Genomic DNA, 17,854 nt, shown 5'->3' on the forward strand with positions numbered 1-17,854 from the left:
AAATCATAATTGAATACCACAAGATTTTGTCATCATAAAAAAGTCTTTTAAAATCCATTGAAATCCTAATTGAATACACCCCCCTTAGAGTTTTTGACGTGGATTAAGAAATAATAAAGATTGATATGTTAAGACATTTTTACCCCTACTTTATTAAGAAAGAGAAAATTCATTTAATGAATATTTTAGTTGTTGTAAGGGTATAAATGGTAAAATATCATTAATTGTGTCTTGGTTTCTTAGAAGGACAAAACTGAAAAGGTAAAAGGAGCAAAGATTTGGGACGGAGGGAGTAATATTAAAAAAAAAAAAAAAGATTTTGGTTTTAAAAAAAGTTGTTATATATTAGATTGGGTTCCTATTTTTAAAAGATTTCTTCGATAAAAAAGTTTTTATTTATTTTTTACTTAACGTACTACTCTTTTATAGTAGGCATGATGATCTTCTTTTTTCATATAAGTTAGTATAATCTTTGATTTTTTTTTTTAAAGCTGTTATATGTTAGATTTCTTCAGCAAAGATTTATTATTGTTGGCATAATCTTTTTTTAACATAAGTTGACATAATCTTTTTTTTATATATAAGTTGGCATAACTTTCTTTGATTTTATTTTAGATGCATATTAATCTTTAAAGTTAAAATTGATAAAAAAGATTAACACTAGAATATTTTTTTTCTATATTTTGTACCAAAGGCCCAACCTATTTATTGACCCAAATCTTATCTTAACTCACCCAATAGGCCTATAAGTAACTAGCATTTGAATTAAACAAAAAAAAAAAAAAACATTCACTCATACAAAAATAAAATTACAATCAGAAAAACCCTAACATCATCGATCTTCATTCTTAAGCTTTCTTCTCTGCAACAACTTGTTCTTCAATTGTAGAGTTACACCGATCAAGCTCAAATATTTATAAGGGGTAATTCAAATTCCAATAATCTTAGTTTCAAATTCGTAATTAGTTTTTTCAGTTTTTCGATTTTCGATTTTGAAATTCTTAATTAGGTTTTCGTTTTTTAATTTTGAAAAATTTGTTCTTTTTCAGAACCATGGCGGCTTTGAAGGAGCTTCTTCCCGAACCGAAATCATCAACAACAACTTATTACGATCACAGCAACGATCCATGGTTTAAGCAGAGATTCACCACAACGGAAGAGGAAAAAGCTGCTGCTGTAAAGCCTAAATTGGTACCGCCGTATATGAAGCGGTCGGGTTTTGTTCCGAGGAAGGTTGAAGATTTTGGGGAAGGTGGAGCTTTTCCGGAGATTCATGTGGCGCAGTATCCGCTTGATATGGGAAGGAATAAGGCGGCTAAACCAGGTTCGGCGATACTTCCGGTGACGGTTGATGCACATGGTAAAGTTGCTTATGATGCTATTGTGAAACAGAATGAGAATGCTAAGAAAATTGTTTATACTCAGCATAAAGATTTGATACCTAAGATTTTGAGAAACGATGAGGATGGTGAAATGAGTGATGTTGATGATGATGAGGCTCAGCGGGAGATCGATGAAACGATGCAGGAAACAAAAGCTGCACTTGAGAAGATTGTTAATGTCAGGCTTAGTGCGGCACAGCCGAAGAATGTGCCGCAGCATAATTCTGATGCTAAGTATATAAAGTATAAACCTTCGCAACAGAATGCTGCTTTTAATTCGGGTGCGAGGGAGAGGGTTATTAGGATGGTTGAGATGCCCGTGGATCCACTTGAGCCACCGAAATTCAAGCATAAGCGTGTTCCTAAGGCTTCCGGTTCACCTCCTGTGCCGGTGATGCATTCGCCTCCTAGGCCTGTTACTGTGAAAGATCAGCAGGATTGGAAGATACCTCCTTGTATTTCGAATTGGAAGAATCCTAAGGGTTACACTATTCCTCTTGATAAGCGGTTGGCTGCTGATGGTAGAGGTCTTCAGGAGGTTCAGATTAATGATAATTTTGCGAAGCTTTCTGAGGCTTTGTATGTTGCAGAGCAGAAGGCTAGAGAAGCTGTTGCTATGAGGTCTAAAGTTCAGAAGGAAATGCTGTTGAAGGAGAAGGAAAGGAAGGAACAGGAGCTGAGGGCTTTGGCTCAGAAAGCGCGGGCAGATAGAATTGGTGTCCCCCCTCCCCCTGCTGCTGTTCCTCTTGTTTCGGAAAGAAGTGGTGTGGATGATGGTGACATGAGTGTTGAGTATGAGCATAGGGGTAGGGACAGGGATAGGGAAAGGGAAAGGGAAAAGGACTATCCCAAGGAGAGTAGGGTAGAAAGAGAGGAGCGGCTGAAACGTGAGAAGATTCGTGAGGAAAGGCGAAAGGAGAGGGAGAGGGAGAGAAGGTTAGAGGCTAAGGATGCTGCCATGGGAAAGAAGAGCAAGATTACTAGAGATAGGGATCGTGATATAAGTGAGAAAGTTGCTCTTGGTTTGGCGTCTACTAAGCAAGGGACAGAGGTTATGTATGATGAAAGGCTATTCAACCAGGATAAAGGAATGTCTTCTGGATTTGCCACTGATGATCAGTATAATGTTTATGACAAAGGCTTGTTCACTGCACAGCCAACACTTTCCACTCTGTACAGACCGAAGAAGGATGTTGATAATGAAACTTATGGAGGTGCAGATGAGCAGCTGGAGAAGATTATGAAGACTGATCGCTTTAAGCCCGACAAAGGATTTACAGGGGCTTCCGAAAGGGCACCTCCAAGGGATAGACCGGTCGAGTTTGAGAGCGAAGAAGCTGATCCATTTGGTCTTGATCAGTTCTTGACCGAGGTCAAAAAGGGTAAGAAGGCCTTGGACAACGTAGGTGGTGGTGGAACGATGAGAGCCAGCGCAGGATCTTCGATGCGAGACAGTTCTGATGGAGGTTCGGGCAGAACTCGCATCGGGTTCGAGAGGGGCCGTTAAGCAGGTTCGAGAGGGGCCGTTAAGCAGAACAGTGTTAATGGCATATTTTTATCATGCATAGGTTGACATGCCTTGATGTGGTTATCACTTACTTTTTGTCACCTTGTGAAATGTTCTTGTATTTGTTTTGATACTTATTTATGGTATTTATCTGAAATGTAATGGTATTTATCTCTATGAAATGTTTGGTGGTTAAAATGTACTGTTTAGTTTTCAAGTTTCTAATGATACTACATTTGCTTTCTGCTACCGCTGTTTGATTTATGCCGTTGATTATTTCTGTTGTTGCTCGTAATGAGGATATTGATCACTTGTAGAGACTATGTTGGAACTGCTGTCTAGTCTTTCTGTTTTCATGTTATGGTAACTGATGGTTCTTTATTAGAATGGAATTTTTAATGTACTTAAGAGTTATCAAGTTTTTCAATGCCGGATAATACGTTTGCTTATTATTGCTGTTTGAATTATTCTATCAAAGTAGAAATTGTCAATTGAGATGTAAAATAGTGTTAAATCATTACCTAAACCAAAAATTCAAGTGGATGTGTATCATTTAATTTGATAGAACTGTGTATTAGAAGTTTCCTCCATAGGACAACATTTGAAGCCCACAAATGAGGGTATGATATGTTCAGTATCAAGTTGTGCTTTTGATTATCAAGGCTAGAGATGCCAGTTCTAGAAGTGTTGTGCCGAATGATACGGAGAAGACTGATAAAACTGAGAACACATAAAAGAAGGAAACAGAACCTGTGGAAAATCCTCCTAGGAGAGACTCAGTTTTATATCTGAAAACATCCATCTTCGATTTGCTCTTTGCTTGCGTTGCTCGGTGCTTCTATCTGGTAATTTCCAAAACATCTAATCATTCATTTCAATTTTTGAACCATTGTATGTTTAGATTATCTATTATATTTTTTCACTACATGTTTTTCCCCCATAGGCGGCATGTTTTTTATGTTTATTGTTCAGTGGCCTCATTATCTAGCCCCATAGGTATGGGCAGCAGTAGAAGCTTATTTAGCCCCTTCTATTATTCTCATGTCACATTCACATGATGGACTTAATTGTTTTTAATGATAATGATTTTAGAGAGGCTTATACTTTGGTTGAGTCATAACAAAGACATAGATGATTAAGTAAGTTTCATGGCATTTCCATATTTTTCCGTTGAAACATTTGAATTTGCTTCAATAAGAACTTTTTAATCTGTGTTATAACATTTTGGAATGAAATACGATTGTATTTTTTTTCTGCAAGTTCAACATATCGATTAGTGATCTATCTATCTGAAAAAGATTGTGTTCAATAAGCTCTAATAGTTAGCTTGCATGATTTTCTGTATTCTGTACTAATCCCGAAATTCATGTTTAGATTTTTTTTCTTCTGCAATGTACATTCAAATATACAAAATGTGATGTGATACTGTATACTGAAGCTAGTTGCGACTGAAGCTGCTGAATGCTGATAATGAAATTTTACTATTTTGTATTTTCAATCATTTGATGATATCATGGATTGTGAAATGCAATTGAGACTTAGAGATGCTTTACTTGGGTTGTAAAAAACTAGTCCCACACCCGTGCGATGCACGGGTATTATACTGTATTTTATATTGTAATGTGAAAAATCATTCGTATAAATTGAAACAATGAGTATTATGAAAATTATAATAATAACATCAACAACAACAAAATAATAATAATAATAAAAAAATGATGTAAATATAAGACAGATATTAAAGATGTGTTTATACATTTCGAAAAGATTACAATGGATCTTATTGCATCTACCAAAATAAGTTGGTAATCCATAAATTGTCATGTCGCTATGAAAACAGTTTGTGGTCATACTCATACACTGTGCATTTGATTCTTAATTGGACATAATTCAATATATAGTATAAAAGATTAATTAGTGCGTATAATTTAGTAAAACCTATTATTATTAGTTGAGTGAGTGTATAATGAAAAGTCATAGGTATATAAATATAGGCATATGAAAAAGTGTATAGAGATGACAATGATGTAAGTAGAAGTATGTGACATTATTGAGTGGTTTAATTGGATATAAGTGACTGACGTGGATTAGGGTTAGATTAGTGGTTGCACAACTATCTAGGAATTATATATATAGATGTTTATACATTTAAAAAACTTATTTATACATCACATTTGAAGTTACTTTAGTATCTTCTTCATTAACATTGATTAGCAATATCTTTAACTCATTCTTCAAAATAACTATGGAAATGATAACATATAATTGACCATGGAAAACAATCGATATTGAAACATAAGTTTTTATTTATATTATAAATCTCATTGGAGGATTCTGAGTTGGATAAACTACTTAATTATCTCTTACCAAAAAACTATTGTATTATCGAATTTGACATTTATATTAATTTGAAACTTATTGGAGCAAAGATAAACCAACTTAACTCATACTCAAATATCGAATATGATAAAAATCATACAGGGCATAACAACCATTAGTAAAATTTATTTTATCTATTTTTTTTTACTAACATTAGAAAATAGTCCTGACAATCGACCAACTCCTTATATTTATAAAGATTGGACAAAAGATTATTAGCAAAAACATGAACTTTTTTGAAAAAAATACAATAAAATACACAAAATAATAAAATGAACAAAAAAATTTAAAATGAATAATAACCCAAAATAATAATAATAATAATAATAACAATAATAATAATTACATTTAGTACCCCACATAAAATGGATGTAAGTGGATGATGTGGCTAAATGAAAGGTTTTCATTGGTTTGTGGATTAGGGTTTAGATAGCCAATTCCACAACTATCTAGGATTTATATATATAGATATTGGTCTCATCAACATTTTGATTCATTTCTACTTTTTTCAGTGGATAGCTGGTGAGTAGAAGTTATTTAATCAATTATAGCCAAACTGTGTTTGGGATCAGCAATTCATTTTTGACCAAAACTTGTTACTAGTTATTGTATACATGTTTCCAAAATTGCATTCAGAATTACTGATTTTGGCTATAATTCAGAATTACTTGGATATATGCAAGTTTTTTTGTGTACTTGCTTGCTTTAGTATCCTCGTACCCTTGAGTTGTGAAACTCTTATTATATAGACTTCCATCCATATCATCAAAATATACAAGAACATTTGAAAGTTGAGATAAAATTCAATTTACATACAATAAGCTTAATTGCAAATCCTCCATTATAATCCTTTGAAGAAGGTACCCCTTCCATCAGTCCAGGAACTTGGTTGTAAGCATCACTGCAATCTACAATTATGCAACTTTACCTATTAATTTTACCATCAAAATTACTAAAACATTCAGTCTAAGAAGCTGCTTGGAGTGTCATACGCCACCAATCTATCCTTGCCATAACAGAATGCCCTTGATCATCTTCTCACACAAATACCAATTCCTGAGCATTGTTGATAAGAGAGATACGAATTTTGAAGAGAATTTTATTGAGAAGAGAACAAAACTCAACCCTTTAGTGCAAAATCAAGCATTGACTGTGAAAATAGATGAAAGTGACCACCAGTCTCGCTCAATTGATTCAAGTTGAACAATTTATTGTTTGCTTGTATTTGATGAACTTGACATGAGGGACGTTTTGTCCTTAAAAGAAACCTTTAGTCTTGTAAATCTTCATAGCTTTTGCAATGTTATGAAGATTGTAGCATACATCTTAGCAATGTTACAAAGATTTACAAGCCTAAATCTTTCTTTTAAAGACAAAATACCCCTTAAGTCAAGTTCATCAAATATAATAAGTAAACCACAAATTGTTGAGTTTGAATCAATTGAATGAAGTCATGGTCACTTTAATCTATTTTCATAGTCAATGCTTGATTTTGCACCAAAGAGTCAAACTTTGTTTTCTTCTCAACAAAATTCTCCTCAAAATCCATATCTCACTTATTTAAAATATCACAAGGAATCCTAGAAGGATTTTAAAATCGTAAATTGACCATAATTTTTTGTTCAAAACTTTACTTCATTTAAACTTCAATAATTTCAACATCGAAAACAACATGGTTAGTGGTTATCACTCTTGTGATAAGTGTCATAACAACTTTTATCGATTTTGAAGACTTAACTGCACCTCTATTGGTACAAAATATTATTTTGCCATGTATAATATTGGAAGGAATGGCGATTAAATTACAAAAATATGTAAACTCACCGGAAATAACACTAAAACCGTAATGAAGATCAATGTTAGAAAAGGCTTAGGATGAATAAAATATGAGATAATACGTTAAAAGGATAAAAATTATGTGAATGACATCATCTTTTCTCCACTCACAAGCATGGAAATCGATGCATATAAATCATATTAAAAAAACAAAATGTGTATATTTGTTGTATTTTTGTCTGATAATTGTATTTGAATATCATTTTTCATAAGTTATAGATATATATAGTCGAGATTAAAAAAACACTATTATAAATTGAAGAGAGACGTTAATTTTATATTATATCAAATCCATTAAAATATGTTAAGTATTGAATCTCATTGAATCGATTACTAAATTTTTATACCAATAAATAATATTTGTTATTGAATTCTTTAATAAAATATTTATTATTGAATTCATGCACCTTTGAATGTTTCAAAATATATCAATAATATTAATGTAGAAAATAAACATTTATATAATTACCAAAATGAAAAGTATATTGTCTGTATAATCCTAGCTTAATTAGTACAGATATTACATGAGAGACCGAAGTTCGAATCCTCGTACATTCATTTATTCACTTTTGGAATTTCTAGCCGCCAAATAAATAAATAAAATGAAAAGTATTCTAAAATTGTTAAATTAATGCAGCAACCCAACTCATCGTGATCATCACAAACACAATCATCATTTATAATGAAAAACACAAGAATTTGCCATAAAGAAGATAACTATGAAGATTAGCAGGTTAAGATCTTTGCTTTCTCTTGCCAAATGCAATTCTCAAACTTTCCCATCAACAACAGCAGCAAGAACTTTCTCTTCAACCAATCATCACTTGCAGGTTTCTACTCTCTCTACTGTGATCATTTGCCTTAACATGCAATTTTTCTTCTTCTCTTATAACATGCAAAGTTAGAATCTTTCATGCTAATTATAACTGGGTACTTAACAATATTTATTGAATTTATCACATTAATTATTAATTATTACTTTTCTTATGCTTTTTTTAAACTTTTCTCTTTTGGGGTTATGTTTTTATCTCAAAGTGAGTATTTAAAGTGATTGGTTTTGTTCCTGGTGAGAACAATTATTGGCCAGACTTTCCGAACCCCGCAGCCCAACTCTGGATTACCGGTGCCCCTTACTTGGGAACCAGAAAGCTAATGCCAAAAAAAAAAAAAAGTGATTGGTTTTGCCTTTATAAAAGCTGAAATTATACCGTTTTCATTTCTTGTGTTTGTGTTGAAACATCATTAACTGTTTTTTTGTAGGTTGTTCAGCTACAATTTTTCATGTTGATAGACAAGTGAATTTGATGCTTTTGTAAATTTGTTATACTTTTGTTGTCTTAGCTGATATTGTCTATGATTCACTACATACAGAATGTTGGATTCATTGGCCTTGGAAACATGGGATCTCGAATGGCGAATAATCTAATCAAAGCTGGATTCAATCTTACAGTTCATGACAAGTAATGTTTTTTGCCACTAATAATATATATGATTAGGTTGTTTAATTTTTGTTAATTTAGGAACAATGTCTATAGTGTTGATGTAGCACCGACATTTTAGATTGATCGTGTGTTCAGTGTTTGACACTGACACATATAGTTACATTCAATTATTTTTATTTTCTTAAATTATTACCAATGTCTGCGTGTTAGTGTCGTGTCTGTGACTGTATCAGTGTTTCATGTCGTTAATTGAATTTCTAAAATATTGGCAGAAACAATGATGCTCTCGAGATGTTCTCTCAAATGGGGGTTCCCACAAAGAAAACACCATATGAAGTTTCAGAAGCAAGTGATGTTGTAATTACAATGTTACCTTCTTCTGCTCATGTGAGTACATTCATTCATTTGTTTGTAGATTCAGTTAATCAGTTTCCTTTATAGTTCTGCAACAACTTATTCTTTAATTTCAACTATGATTTCACTTTTCCGTTAACTATAGCTACGATATAATTGTTGATTTTCCCTTAAAGTAGGTGATTGATGTTTATACTGGACCAAATGGTTTGCTTCATGGTGGGAAACTCATAAGGCCATGGTTATTGATAGATTCATCGACTATTGATCCACAAACATCAAGAAATCTTTCTGCTACAATATCTAATTATATTCTAAAAGAAAAGAAAGGTAACTTAAAGTAAAATGTCGTCCAAGTAAACTACATTTAACTTGAATTGCATTTGTGGATTCGTTATTCTTTCTAGAACCATCGAATGTATATCATATTCATCAGCAACTAATTTGTTGTTCATGAAAATTCCTTGACAGTTTTATGAGAATGTCTTTTAACTTGTGTTATACTATGCTGAGTTATTTACTCGTTTTAATGTCGCGGTACTAAATGATTATACATTGTGTAGGTGATATGGAAATGCCTGTAAAGTTGGATGCTCCTGTATCCGGGAGTATAATTGCAGCAGAAGCTGGGACACTTACTTTCATGGTATGGCTTCGCTTTTGTTTTATTCCAACCTGTTGAAGACTTGATCATGGAAACCAGAAGAATACTAATCTTTCCGAATCTTGTTGGATTTGGTCGTTGAAAGATTTTTGGAACATCAGTACGGTCTTCAAAAATCAGTCACATCAAATAGGCTCTCAAATGATCGTTGGAGTACCGAATTGGTGTAAATAATCTTTCAAGGACCAAATTGATGCTCCTAAGACCAAAATGGGGAGCATACTGTAATATTCGGTATACTTTTCTCAATATTGTTAATAATGCATTAAAATGTTTGATTAATTAATTAACAAAGGCCGTGGTGTTACGTCCTTGCATGAAAATTACATAACATTGCTAAAACAGTTGCAGCAAAGTTTTGGTTTCTTAGACAATTGTTTTAGTAATGAACAAGATATGAATTTTCACAGGTTGGTGGCTCTGAGGAAGCGTTTATCGCCGCAAAGCCCTTATTCCTTTCGATGGGTAAAAGTACAATCTATTGCGGTGGAGCAGGGAGTGGTTCTGTAAGTAACATGATTAAAATCGGAATAGGATTTATTACCACTCTCGGTTGCTTATATACTGTAAGTCATTTTACTTATACTTTGTCTTTGGTTTTGGTTATTAGGCAGCAAAAATCTGTAATAATTTGGCTTTGGCTGTGAGTATGCTGGGAATATCAGAAGCCCTCGCTCTAGGCCAATCTCTAGGTGTTTCTGCTAGCACCTTGACAAATATATTTAACTGCTCCAGTGCTCGCTGTTGGAGTAGGTACGCAGCTCCATTCTCTCTCAATTCAACGTGACAATTAGCTGCAGGACTATTGTGTATTTGTCTGAATTTTTTTATAGGAAAATGGTAGTAAGTTACTAAGTTAGTAGTTATGTTAGTTTCCAGGGTTTGAATCCTGAACTTTTTTCTTAAAACTCCTTCAATGACCCTTAGCTCTACCTACGTGGAAAATTTGTCTGCATCGTTAATAACTTTGTGGTAGCAAAAGTTCTTAGAAGTAGGAGTCTAGTTTTCCTTGATTCAGTAGAAAGTATTATAAAGTTCGAAATGACATAAGTTTGAGGTACTTTATTTGGATTTTGGAACACAAAGCTAGTTGCATAGAGGCCTTCCACCACTAGTGACCTTTCCAAAGAGTCTCTTAAAAAATTAACAGAAATATTACTGCTTTTTCAGCATCTTGTACATTATAACATTCATAATATTTTCCATACATAGCTTAACTTACAATCTGTTAGGAGTTAGAATAAAGGAGAATTTGTTAGGTAGTTAAATTATTATTTTTCAATAAGCAGTCAGTTAGTTAGTTGATTAATTAAAGATATCATGTATAAATAGGAGAATACAATGGATGGAAAGAATCGTTGAGTTTTTGTGAAGGGGAATCCCTTGGAGAAGAGATTTATTTCCTAATATTTTATTTATACATGATATATTTAACTAATCAATCAACTAACTTACAAACCCCCTAACTAATTCTCCTTTTTTCAAACTCGTAACCCTGTATTAAGGAACTTGCTAAATTTAACGTTTTAAAACTTCGACAGTAAAATTAATAGTAATAGTTGCATTATTGCAGTGATGCTTACAACCCAGTTCCTGGACTGATGGAAGGGGTGCCTTCTTCAAAGGATTATAATGGAGGATTTGCATCTAAGCTTATGGTAAGTAACCGAGTTTTATCTCAACTTTCAAATGTTCTTGTATACTTAGATGATATGGATGGAAGTTTATAATCAAGTTATTACAGTGGAATGCAACGATTCAAGCTTGAAAAACACGTAGGATTAGTTTCACAACTCAAGGTTACGAGGATTTCTAACTACAATATTATATAGGAGTATTTACCTTAATAAGATATGAAGGAAGTAGTGATCCAATGAAAATTGCATATATCAAAACTTGATACATTCCTAAAACTTGATGCTTATATATGTCTTGGCGTATTTAATACATTCCTTCTTGTTAAGCTATATTCACTGTAATTTATGCTCTTGGAAGTGGTAGGTCACTGACTAGCAATACTTTAACTGTTTAAATCTTGTTAAGCTTTATCCGATTGTTGCATTCCTTCATACTGTGTCATCTTTGATTTGTCCATTGTGTTTTGGTCATTCATTTCAGATATGTTAATTCATGCTAGTGACATGTTGAATTTTAAAATCAAATTTAAGTTGGCACTAAGCTGAAGGAGTTTTGCTTTATGCTCTATCTATCTTATTGAGCTATAGCCTTGTAACTGCCAGAAATTCTTTACTAGGTGCCTAATTTCTTCTTTACAGATTTTTGCAATCTCCTTGATTAAAGATACACCCTTTTGCTGTTTATCTCTTTCTTTCTTTCTTTTTATTACTATTTTCCCTTTGTTCCTTGTGGTCTCTTGTACATTTCCTGTGAGCCTTCTTTATACTTAGTTCTTTGAAACTCTAATGGATTCCGTACATACAAAATTTACAAACTATGTTGCACCAACACTTACGATTGAGGTGTGCCTGAGTTTCTACCATTGACACGCGTGGTTTCATATAATCAGTTCTATTTTTTCAAATTATTATCGTGTCAATGTTGTGTTCAGTGTGGTGTTCCATAGTTTACAAAATATAGAGTGAGGATGCTTGTTTTCAAACAAGAAGATATGTTTCTACCTCAAAATATGAAGTCTGTTGTGATTACTTTTTTCTTATGCTTAATAATCTCTTTATTATTTAGGCTTAAATGCAGTTTTGGCCCCCCAAGTTTCACAATTGCTTGATTTTAGCCCCCTACATTTCAATTGCTTGATTTTAACCCTCTAAGTTTCACAATTGCTTGATTTTAGCCCTCCAAGTTTCAATTGCTCGATTTTGGCCCCCCAAGTTTACCCCATTTTGCATTTGCTGGCCCCCATTGACTTTTTTGACAAAAAATTGCTTATGTGACATTTAAAAAAAAATTAAAAATATGTTTTAATTAAAAAAATTAAAAAATAATAATATTTGCTTTTATAAAAATGTATTAAAAATTGTTTTTTTAATAAAAGGTTTAATAATTATTTTTTATTTAAAAAAAAGTTTACAAAGTTTTTAAAAAATAGTTCATAAAATGTTTTTTTTACTTTTTTATATAACAAAATTATTTTACAAACTACATATAATAAGAAAAATATTTTATAATTTATTTTTAAAAAACAATTTGTAATTTATTTATTTATTTATTTTAAAATACTTATTTAATTTTAAAATGCTACATAACCAATTTTTAATCAAAATATTCAACGGGGGGGCTAACAAATGCAAAAGGGGGTAAACTTGGGGGGCCAAAATCGAGCAATTTAAACTTGGAGGGCTAAAATCAAGCAATTGTGAAACTTAGGGGGTTAAAATCAAGCAATTGAAACGTGGGGGGCCAAAATCAAGCAATTGTGAAACTTGGGGGGCCAAAACTGCATTTAAGCCTATTATTTATTAACCTCAAGTGTGATAAACTGTTTTTTTTTTTTTTTGCTTTAAATTGAATTTGAAATTGTTAAAACTAAGACAAATTATTTGAATTTGTGACATAGGCCAAATACTTGAACCTAGCAGTAGAATCAGCTAAGCTGGCTGGATGTAAATACCCACTAACATCTCAAGCTCAAAAGATGTAAGAAACCTTTCTGTGGCAACTTGTCATAAATTTTTGATGTCCTAAAGTTTAGAGTATTATTACAAATTTGATTTAATAACAGACTTTTGTTTTACACAGATATACTGAGCTCTGCAATGGTGGCCATGATTCAAAAGACTTTTCATGTGCTTTTCGTCATTTTTACGCAGGAATGGATGAGCCTCTTGACAAATAAATTATGCAGACCATGTACCTACCGTAATTTTCTTTCTTGTATGTCAAAACAATCATTTGGGTTCAATGACATTGAAAAACATTGTTCTTATTTCTGTTTTGCAATTACAAGTAACTTATGAATTATAGCCAAAATCAGTAATTCTGAATGCAATTTTGGAAACATGAAGACAATAAATAGTAACAAGCATTGGTCAAAAATGAATTGCTGATCCCAAAAACAGTTTGGCTATGACTGAAAATGCATTAATAATGTATTTAATGGAGAAAACTAGAAAGACAAACAAACAACAAAAACTTCTCCACACACAAAACTTGGGCCAGCACACTTTCCTCTGTAATGTCCAAATTTCCAATCTTCTAAAATGAACAAGGGAATGCTGCAAAATAGTGAAAACACAAACATGTTATTACCAACAGAATGGGAAAAAGATATAAAGGGGATGCAACTGATCCAATATCACAAATTTTATGTTAAATTAAATTGCCTTTTAGGCAATAAAGGAAATGTTTACTAAACCAACCATTATTTAACAATAGCTGCAAACTTTAAAGGAAGGAATTACCTTGACTGCTTTTAGTGGTTGCCTCGCACATCGATTTTCAGGTTTGTTTTCCATATGCTTTAAGTCTTGCCTCCGATAACTTTAATGGCGCCATTTTTTCCTTTCTCCTGGCTTTCCTTGATTTTGATCCTTCTGTATTTTCATCTTCCACAACACGGTCTGATGAAGTTAACTCGCCAGAATCAACCTCTGTCTTCTTATTTTTCTTCTTATCCAAACTTGCTGTGTTTGATTTTTCATCCTCCACAACGTTGTTTGACAAAGTTAACTTACTAGAAATCTTTGACTTCTTTTTCTTCTTAACCAAATTTGCTGTGTTTTCTTTTTCATCCTCCACAACATTGTTTGATGAAGTCAACTTACTAGAACCATCCTTTGTTGACTTACTAGAATCAACCTTTGACTTCTTATTTTTCTTCCTATCCATACTTGCTGCACGAAGGATCTCCTTAGCTCTCATCTTCAGCATGTATCGTTTTTGTTTGCTAAGCTTCCATTCCTCCTCCTGGTAAGGAGCAAGTTTTTTCAAGGAAATATATTGATTCAATTCCTTGTCATCCATCAATAGTATCTCTGGAGCACCAATGCCAAATTTGCTAGGCTTTGTTTTGGTATACTTGAATCTTGTCTTCAGGTCCCCAATTGTGTCCTCGAAATCTAATTTATAGTACTCGTCCATCATTGCCTGTCTCGCTTTCTCCAAAAGTGCAACTTTACGCTTCCTCTTCCGACTACTACCTTCCTCGGGAATTTCCTCTTCTTCATTTTCTTCTTCCATGAGATCATCATCACTAGTATTTTCAATCTTTTCTTTCAATGCTTTTTCTCTAGCAGCCAAAAACCCACCATCAGATCCAGGTTCATCCCAGCCTTTAGGAAGCCCAAGTAATTCATCTTCCTTTTCAAAATCTGGCTTCTCCATGTCTTCATCCTCACTGCAAAATTCAGGGTTAGCATCCTCTGCATTATAATACTTCTCATCAAATGCTTTCTTCATCATTCTATCATACTCCTCTGGGTCAAACTCCTCTTCTAATTCTGCAGCAGACAAAGGGATGATATCTTCATCATCGATCCCTGCAGTCTTCATTATCTTTTTAACCTTCTCCTGTATCTCCTGCTTCTTCACATTCTTTAAATGTTTCAACTCCTCCTCCCTTTCCTTTTGTGCTATTGCCATTCTCTCCTCTTTGCTATTTCTCTGCTCTTTCCTTGTGTTTGTCTTCTTCCTCACTGATCCCTCCACCTTACGAGCATGACCCAACACTCTATCTCCCGGATTTTCTTGAAACCTATGCTCATATTCTTCCTGCCTCTCAATTTCCATCTCATCTTCTGAAATCTCTTCCAAATCTTCCTCTCCGACATTCAAATTCTCCCCTTTATTGTCTAACCACATTTTGTTCCTGAAATAGTTTCTTAGAAATCTAGAATTTTCATTTGATTCTGCATCTCCACTGAAATACTCATCCAGTTTCTTCTCAAGTTCTGGGTCAACGCTATCTTCTTTGTCTTCACCTGCCTTCTCATTCAGGATGAGAAAATCCCCTTCTTCCCCATCTCCCAACGCCTCTTTTTCTGCTTCCCGAAATTCCCTTAGCAACTCCTCTTGCTCATCACCATAAGTCTTCTTCCCATTATTCACAAAACCTGTCTCCTCCCAATTCAAAGACATTGCCTTCTTACCTTTCAGTTTTCCATTCGTTTCTTCCTCTTCACCACCAAAATCGGCTCCTTCCTCAATCAAATGCTCAGCCACCACATCCTTCAAATACTTCGCCTTTCTTTTCTTCTTATCTTTAGATTTACTCTTCTCATCACCACTTTCATCTTCACTACTATCATCAGATTCAAAAAACTTAACATCCTTTTCCTTTATAATAGGATCTTTTTTCTTCACCTTATTCAAGACATCAAAGAAAACCTTATCACTCTTGGGATTGTAATTTTTCAAATCGTCATCAGATGATTCAGACTCAGATTCATCATCTCCCGAGTGCGAAGGTGAATCAATAACACCCTTCTTTTTTAATTCTTCAAAACGATGGAGTTCCTCTCGCTTCTTGTTGTGCTCAAACCTACGAGCATATTCCTGGTTTATCTCAATTTTTGAGATATCATCATTCTCCGAATCACTTCCATCAAACAGGTTCATAGCCATTTCTTACACTGTAACAACACCAACTGCTACAATTTAATCCTATAAAATGTAAATTCCCTGAAATTTAACATCCAGCAAGCAATTATCATGTTAATAAATGAAATTTAACAAAGTTAAGCAACAGAGAGCCAATAAGAAACAATAAGACCCCAATAAAAAAAAAATCAATCAGCCCATGCAGTATACATTATCTACGAAACAGACACTCCTTAGATTGGTGTCGGACATTCGTTAGTGTCTGACAAGGACACATATAATTACATTGAATTGTCATTTTCTTAAATTATCATCGGTGTTGACATGTGAGTGTCGGTGTCGTATCTGGTGTTTGTGCTTCATAGTACATTATACATCATTTCAAGTGTTTGATTAGAGTAAATTAACCTAATTTTCCATTATTCTTCAAAAAAAAAAAAACAGTCTTGTAAAAATTAAGAAAGCTATAAGCTGAAACAACCAAAATTCCTGAATCTTAACCAAATTATTCATGCAACAATAAACAAGCTGCAATTGCAAAAACACCAACTACTACTACTAATGATAATAACAATGCACACATATTATGTACCAAAAAAATTTAATGCACGCATATTGAAACAAATCAAGAATACCTCGAAAATTAACAAAGAGAGATGAAAAAGTACCTTTTGAAGTCGAATTGCGATGGAGAAGACGGAGGAACGATTAGTGGCGCGGTGGCTTGAGAATTGCGATGGAGAAGACAAACGGCGGAAGAGAAACACTCTGAAGTCTGAACGACAGCTTTGAATGAAATGGCCCTAAGTCCCCTCACTAGGTCCAACATACATTAAATAGTGGGCTGGGCTCGGGCCAAAGCCCAGAAATTAGAATTTTTCCCTTCCCATCCCGTGTTTCTTTTCTACCCTGAGTTTCCAATTTTATCCTTGTATAAAAACTTTGTAACGCGTTTTTCGAAGTTTTTTTAGTTCAAATTCTGAAAAAAAAAATCGGAAAACACATTCTGAAGTTTTTTCCAAGGAAAAAATATTTGGGAAAACGCGTTCCGAAATATTTATTCAACTACAAAAATGGAAAATCGAGGGGTGGAAAAGAAACACGGTGGAAAGAGAAAATTCCAGAAATTATGGGGTTTATTAAGGGCTCAATATAGATTATTTTTTGCAACCTAATTGTTTCTCACCTCTATGAAATTATTATCAAAAAGTTTAGCTTGTATCTTAGGGTTCGAACAAGTTTCACATCCTAGAATTAGAATGTTAATAAAATGAACTCACGGTGTCCAACTTCCATTCTCTCACTCATGTTCGAACTCTATAAGTGTTTTGAATTATAGAGTTCGAATCATTCTGTTATAAGATTAAAATATTTAAGAGGAAGTAATTTAATTTAATTTGAATAGGAATATGTTTATTTCTTCTTCAAAAAGGAATATGTTTATTATTTTCATCACAATTGGAAGCCACAATCACAGTGAGATATGTTTATTAGAACATAATGCACACTCATCTGGATTATTAATCTTGGTTTGAGGCTTTATAGGATGCAGTGTTGATTGTCACCGTCTACTAGTAATTTGTAATGTGTTACCTATATATAGAGTATGATTTCCTTTATCAAATGGCTCCAACAATCATCATAATAATCCTGAGTGTAAGTTTAATTTGATTGTTGCTAAACCAATACTTATAAGGTAAAATCTATTTTGGATTAACTTGATAGTTGATTCATTGTGGACTAGTATTGAACAAATAATTTAGATAATTTTACC

The 17,854-nt window shown here is 33.3% G+C and overlaps 3 protein-coding genes across 5 annotated transcripts; 2 read left to right on the forward strand and 1 right to left on the reverse strand.

Moving 5' to 3' along the window:
- Positions 1-732: 732 nt before the first annotated feature.
- Positions 733-3,087, forward strand: LOC123898263 (SNW/SKI-interacting protein A). The gene is made up of 2 exons (XM_045949174.1): positions 733-923; positions 1,050-3,087. The coding sequence occupies exon 2, from the start codon at positions 1,054-1,056 to the stop codon at positions 2,887-2,889; it is 1,836 nt and encodes a 611-aa protein (XP_045805130.1). The 5' UTR covers positions 733-923; positions 1,050-1,053; the 3' UTR covers positions 2,890-3,087.
- Positions 3,088-7,731: 4,644 nt separating this feature from the next.
- LOC123898268 (probable 3-hydroxyisobutyrate dehydrogenase, mitochondrial) lies at positions 7,732-13,468 on the forward strand. Its single transcript, XM_045949183.1, has 10 exons — positions 7,732-7,934; positions 8,476-8,564; positions 8,819-8,933; positions 9,080-9,230; positions 9,464-9,546; positions 9,975-10,070; positions 10,175-10,317; positions 11,138-11,222; positions 13,100-13,179; positions 13,282-13,468. The coding sequence occupies exons 1-10, from the start codon at positions 7,824-7,826 to the stop codon at positions 13,376-13,378; spliced, it is 1,050 nt and encodes a 349-aa protein (XP_045805139.1). The 5' UTR covers positions 7,732-7,823; the 3' UTR covers positions 13,379-13,468.
- LOC123898267 (protein KRI1 homolog) lies at positions 13,418-17,186 on the reverse strand. Of its 3 annotated transcripts, XM_045949182.1 has the most exons (4): positions 16,749-16,897; positions 14,235-16,161; positions 13,944-14,156; positions 13,520-13,757 (listed from the first exon to the last, which is right to left on the reverse strand). In XM_045949182.1, exons 2-3 carry the CDS (start codon positions 16,102-16,104, stop codon positions 13,981-13,983), a joined length of 2,046 nt encoding a protein of 681 aa, XP_045805138.1. In that variant the 5' UTR covers positions 16,105-16,161; positions 16,749-16,897; the 3' UTR covers positions 13,520-13,757; positions 13,944-13,980. The 3 variants fall into 3 exon arrangements, with proteins under 3 accessions (XP_045805135.1, XP_045805138.1, XP_045805136.1); XM_045949179.1 differs by having other exon boundaries at positions 13,418-13,757; positions 13,944-16,161; positions 16,749-17,186; XM_045949180.1 differs by having other exon boundaries at positions 13,520-13,737; positions 13,944-16,161.
- Between the last annotated feature and the right edge of the window lie 668 nt (positions 17,187-17,854).

The sequence above is a fragment of the Trifolium pratense genome, linkage group LG7 (genome assembly GCF_020283565.1).
Source record: "Trifolium pratense cultivar HEN17-A07 linkage group LG7, ARS_RC_1.1, whole genome shotgun sequence".
NCBI lineage: Eukaryota > Viridiplantae > Streptophyta > Magnoliopsida > Fabales > Fabaceae > Trifolium > Trifolium pratense.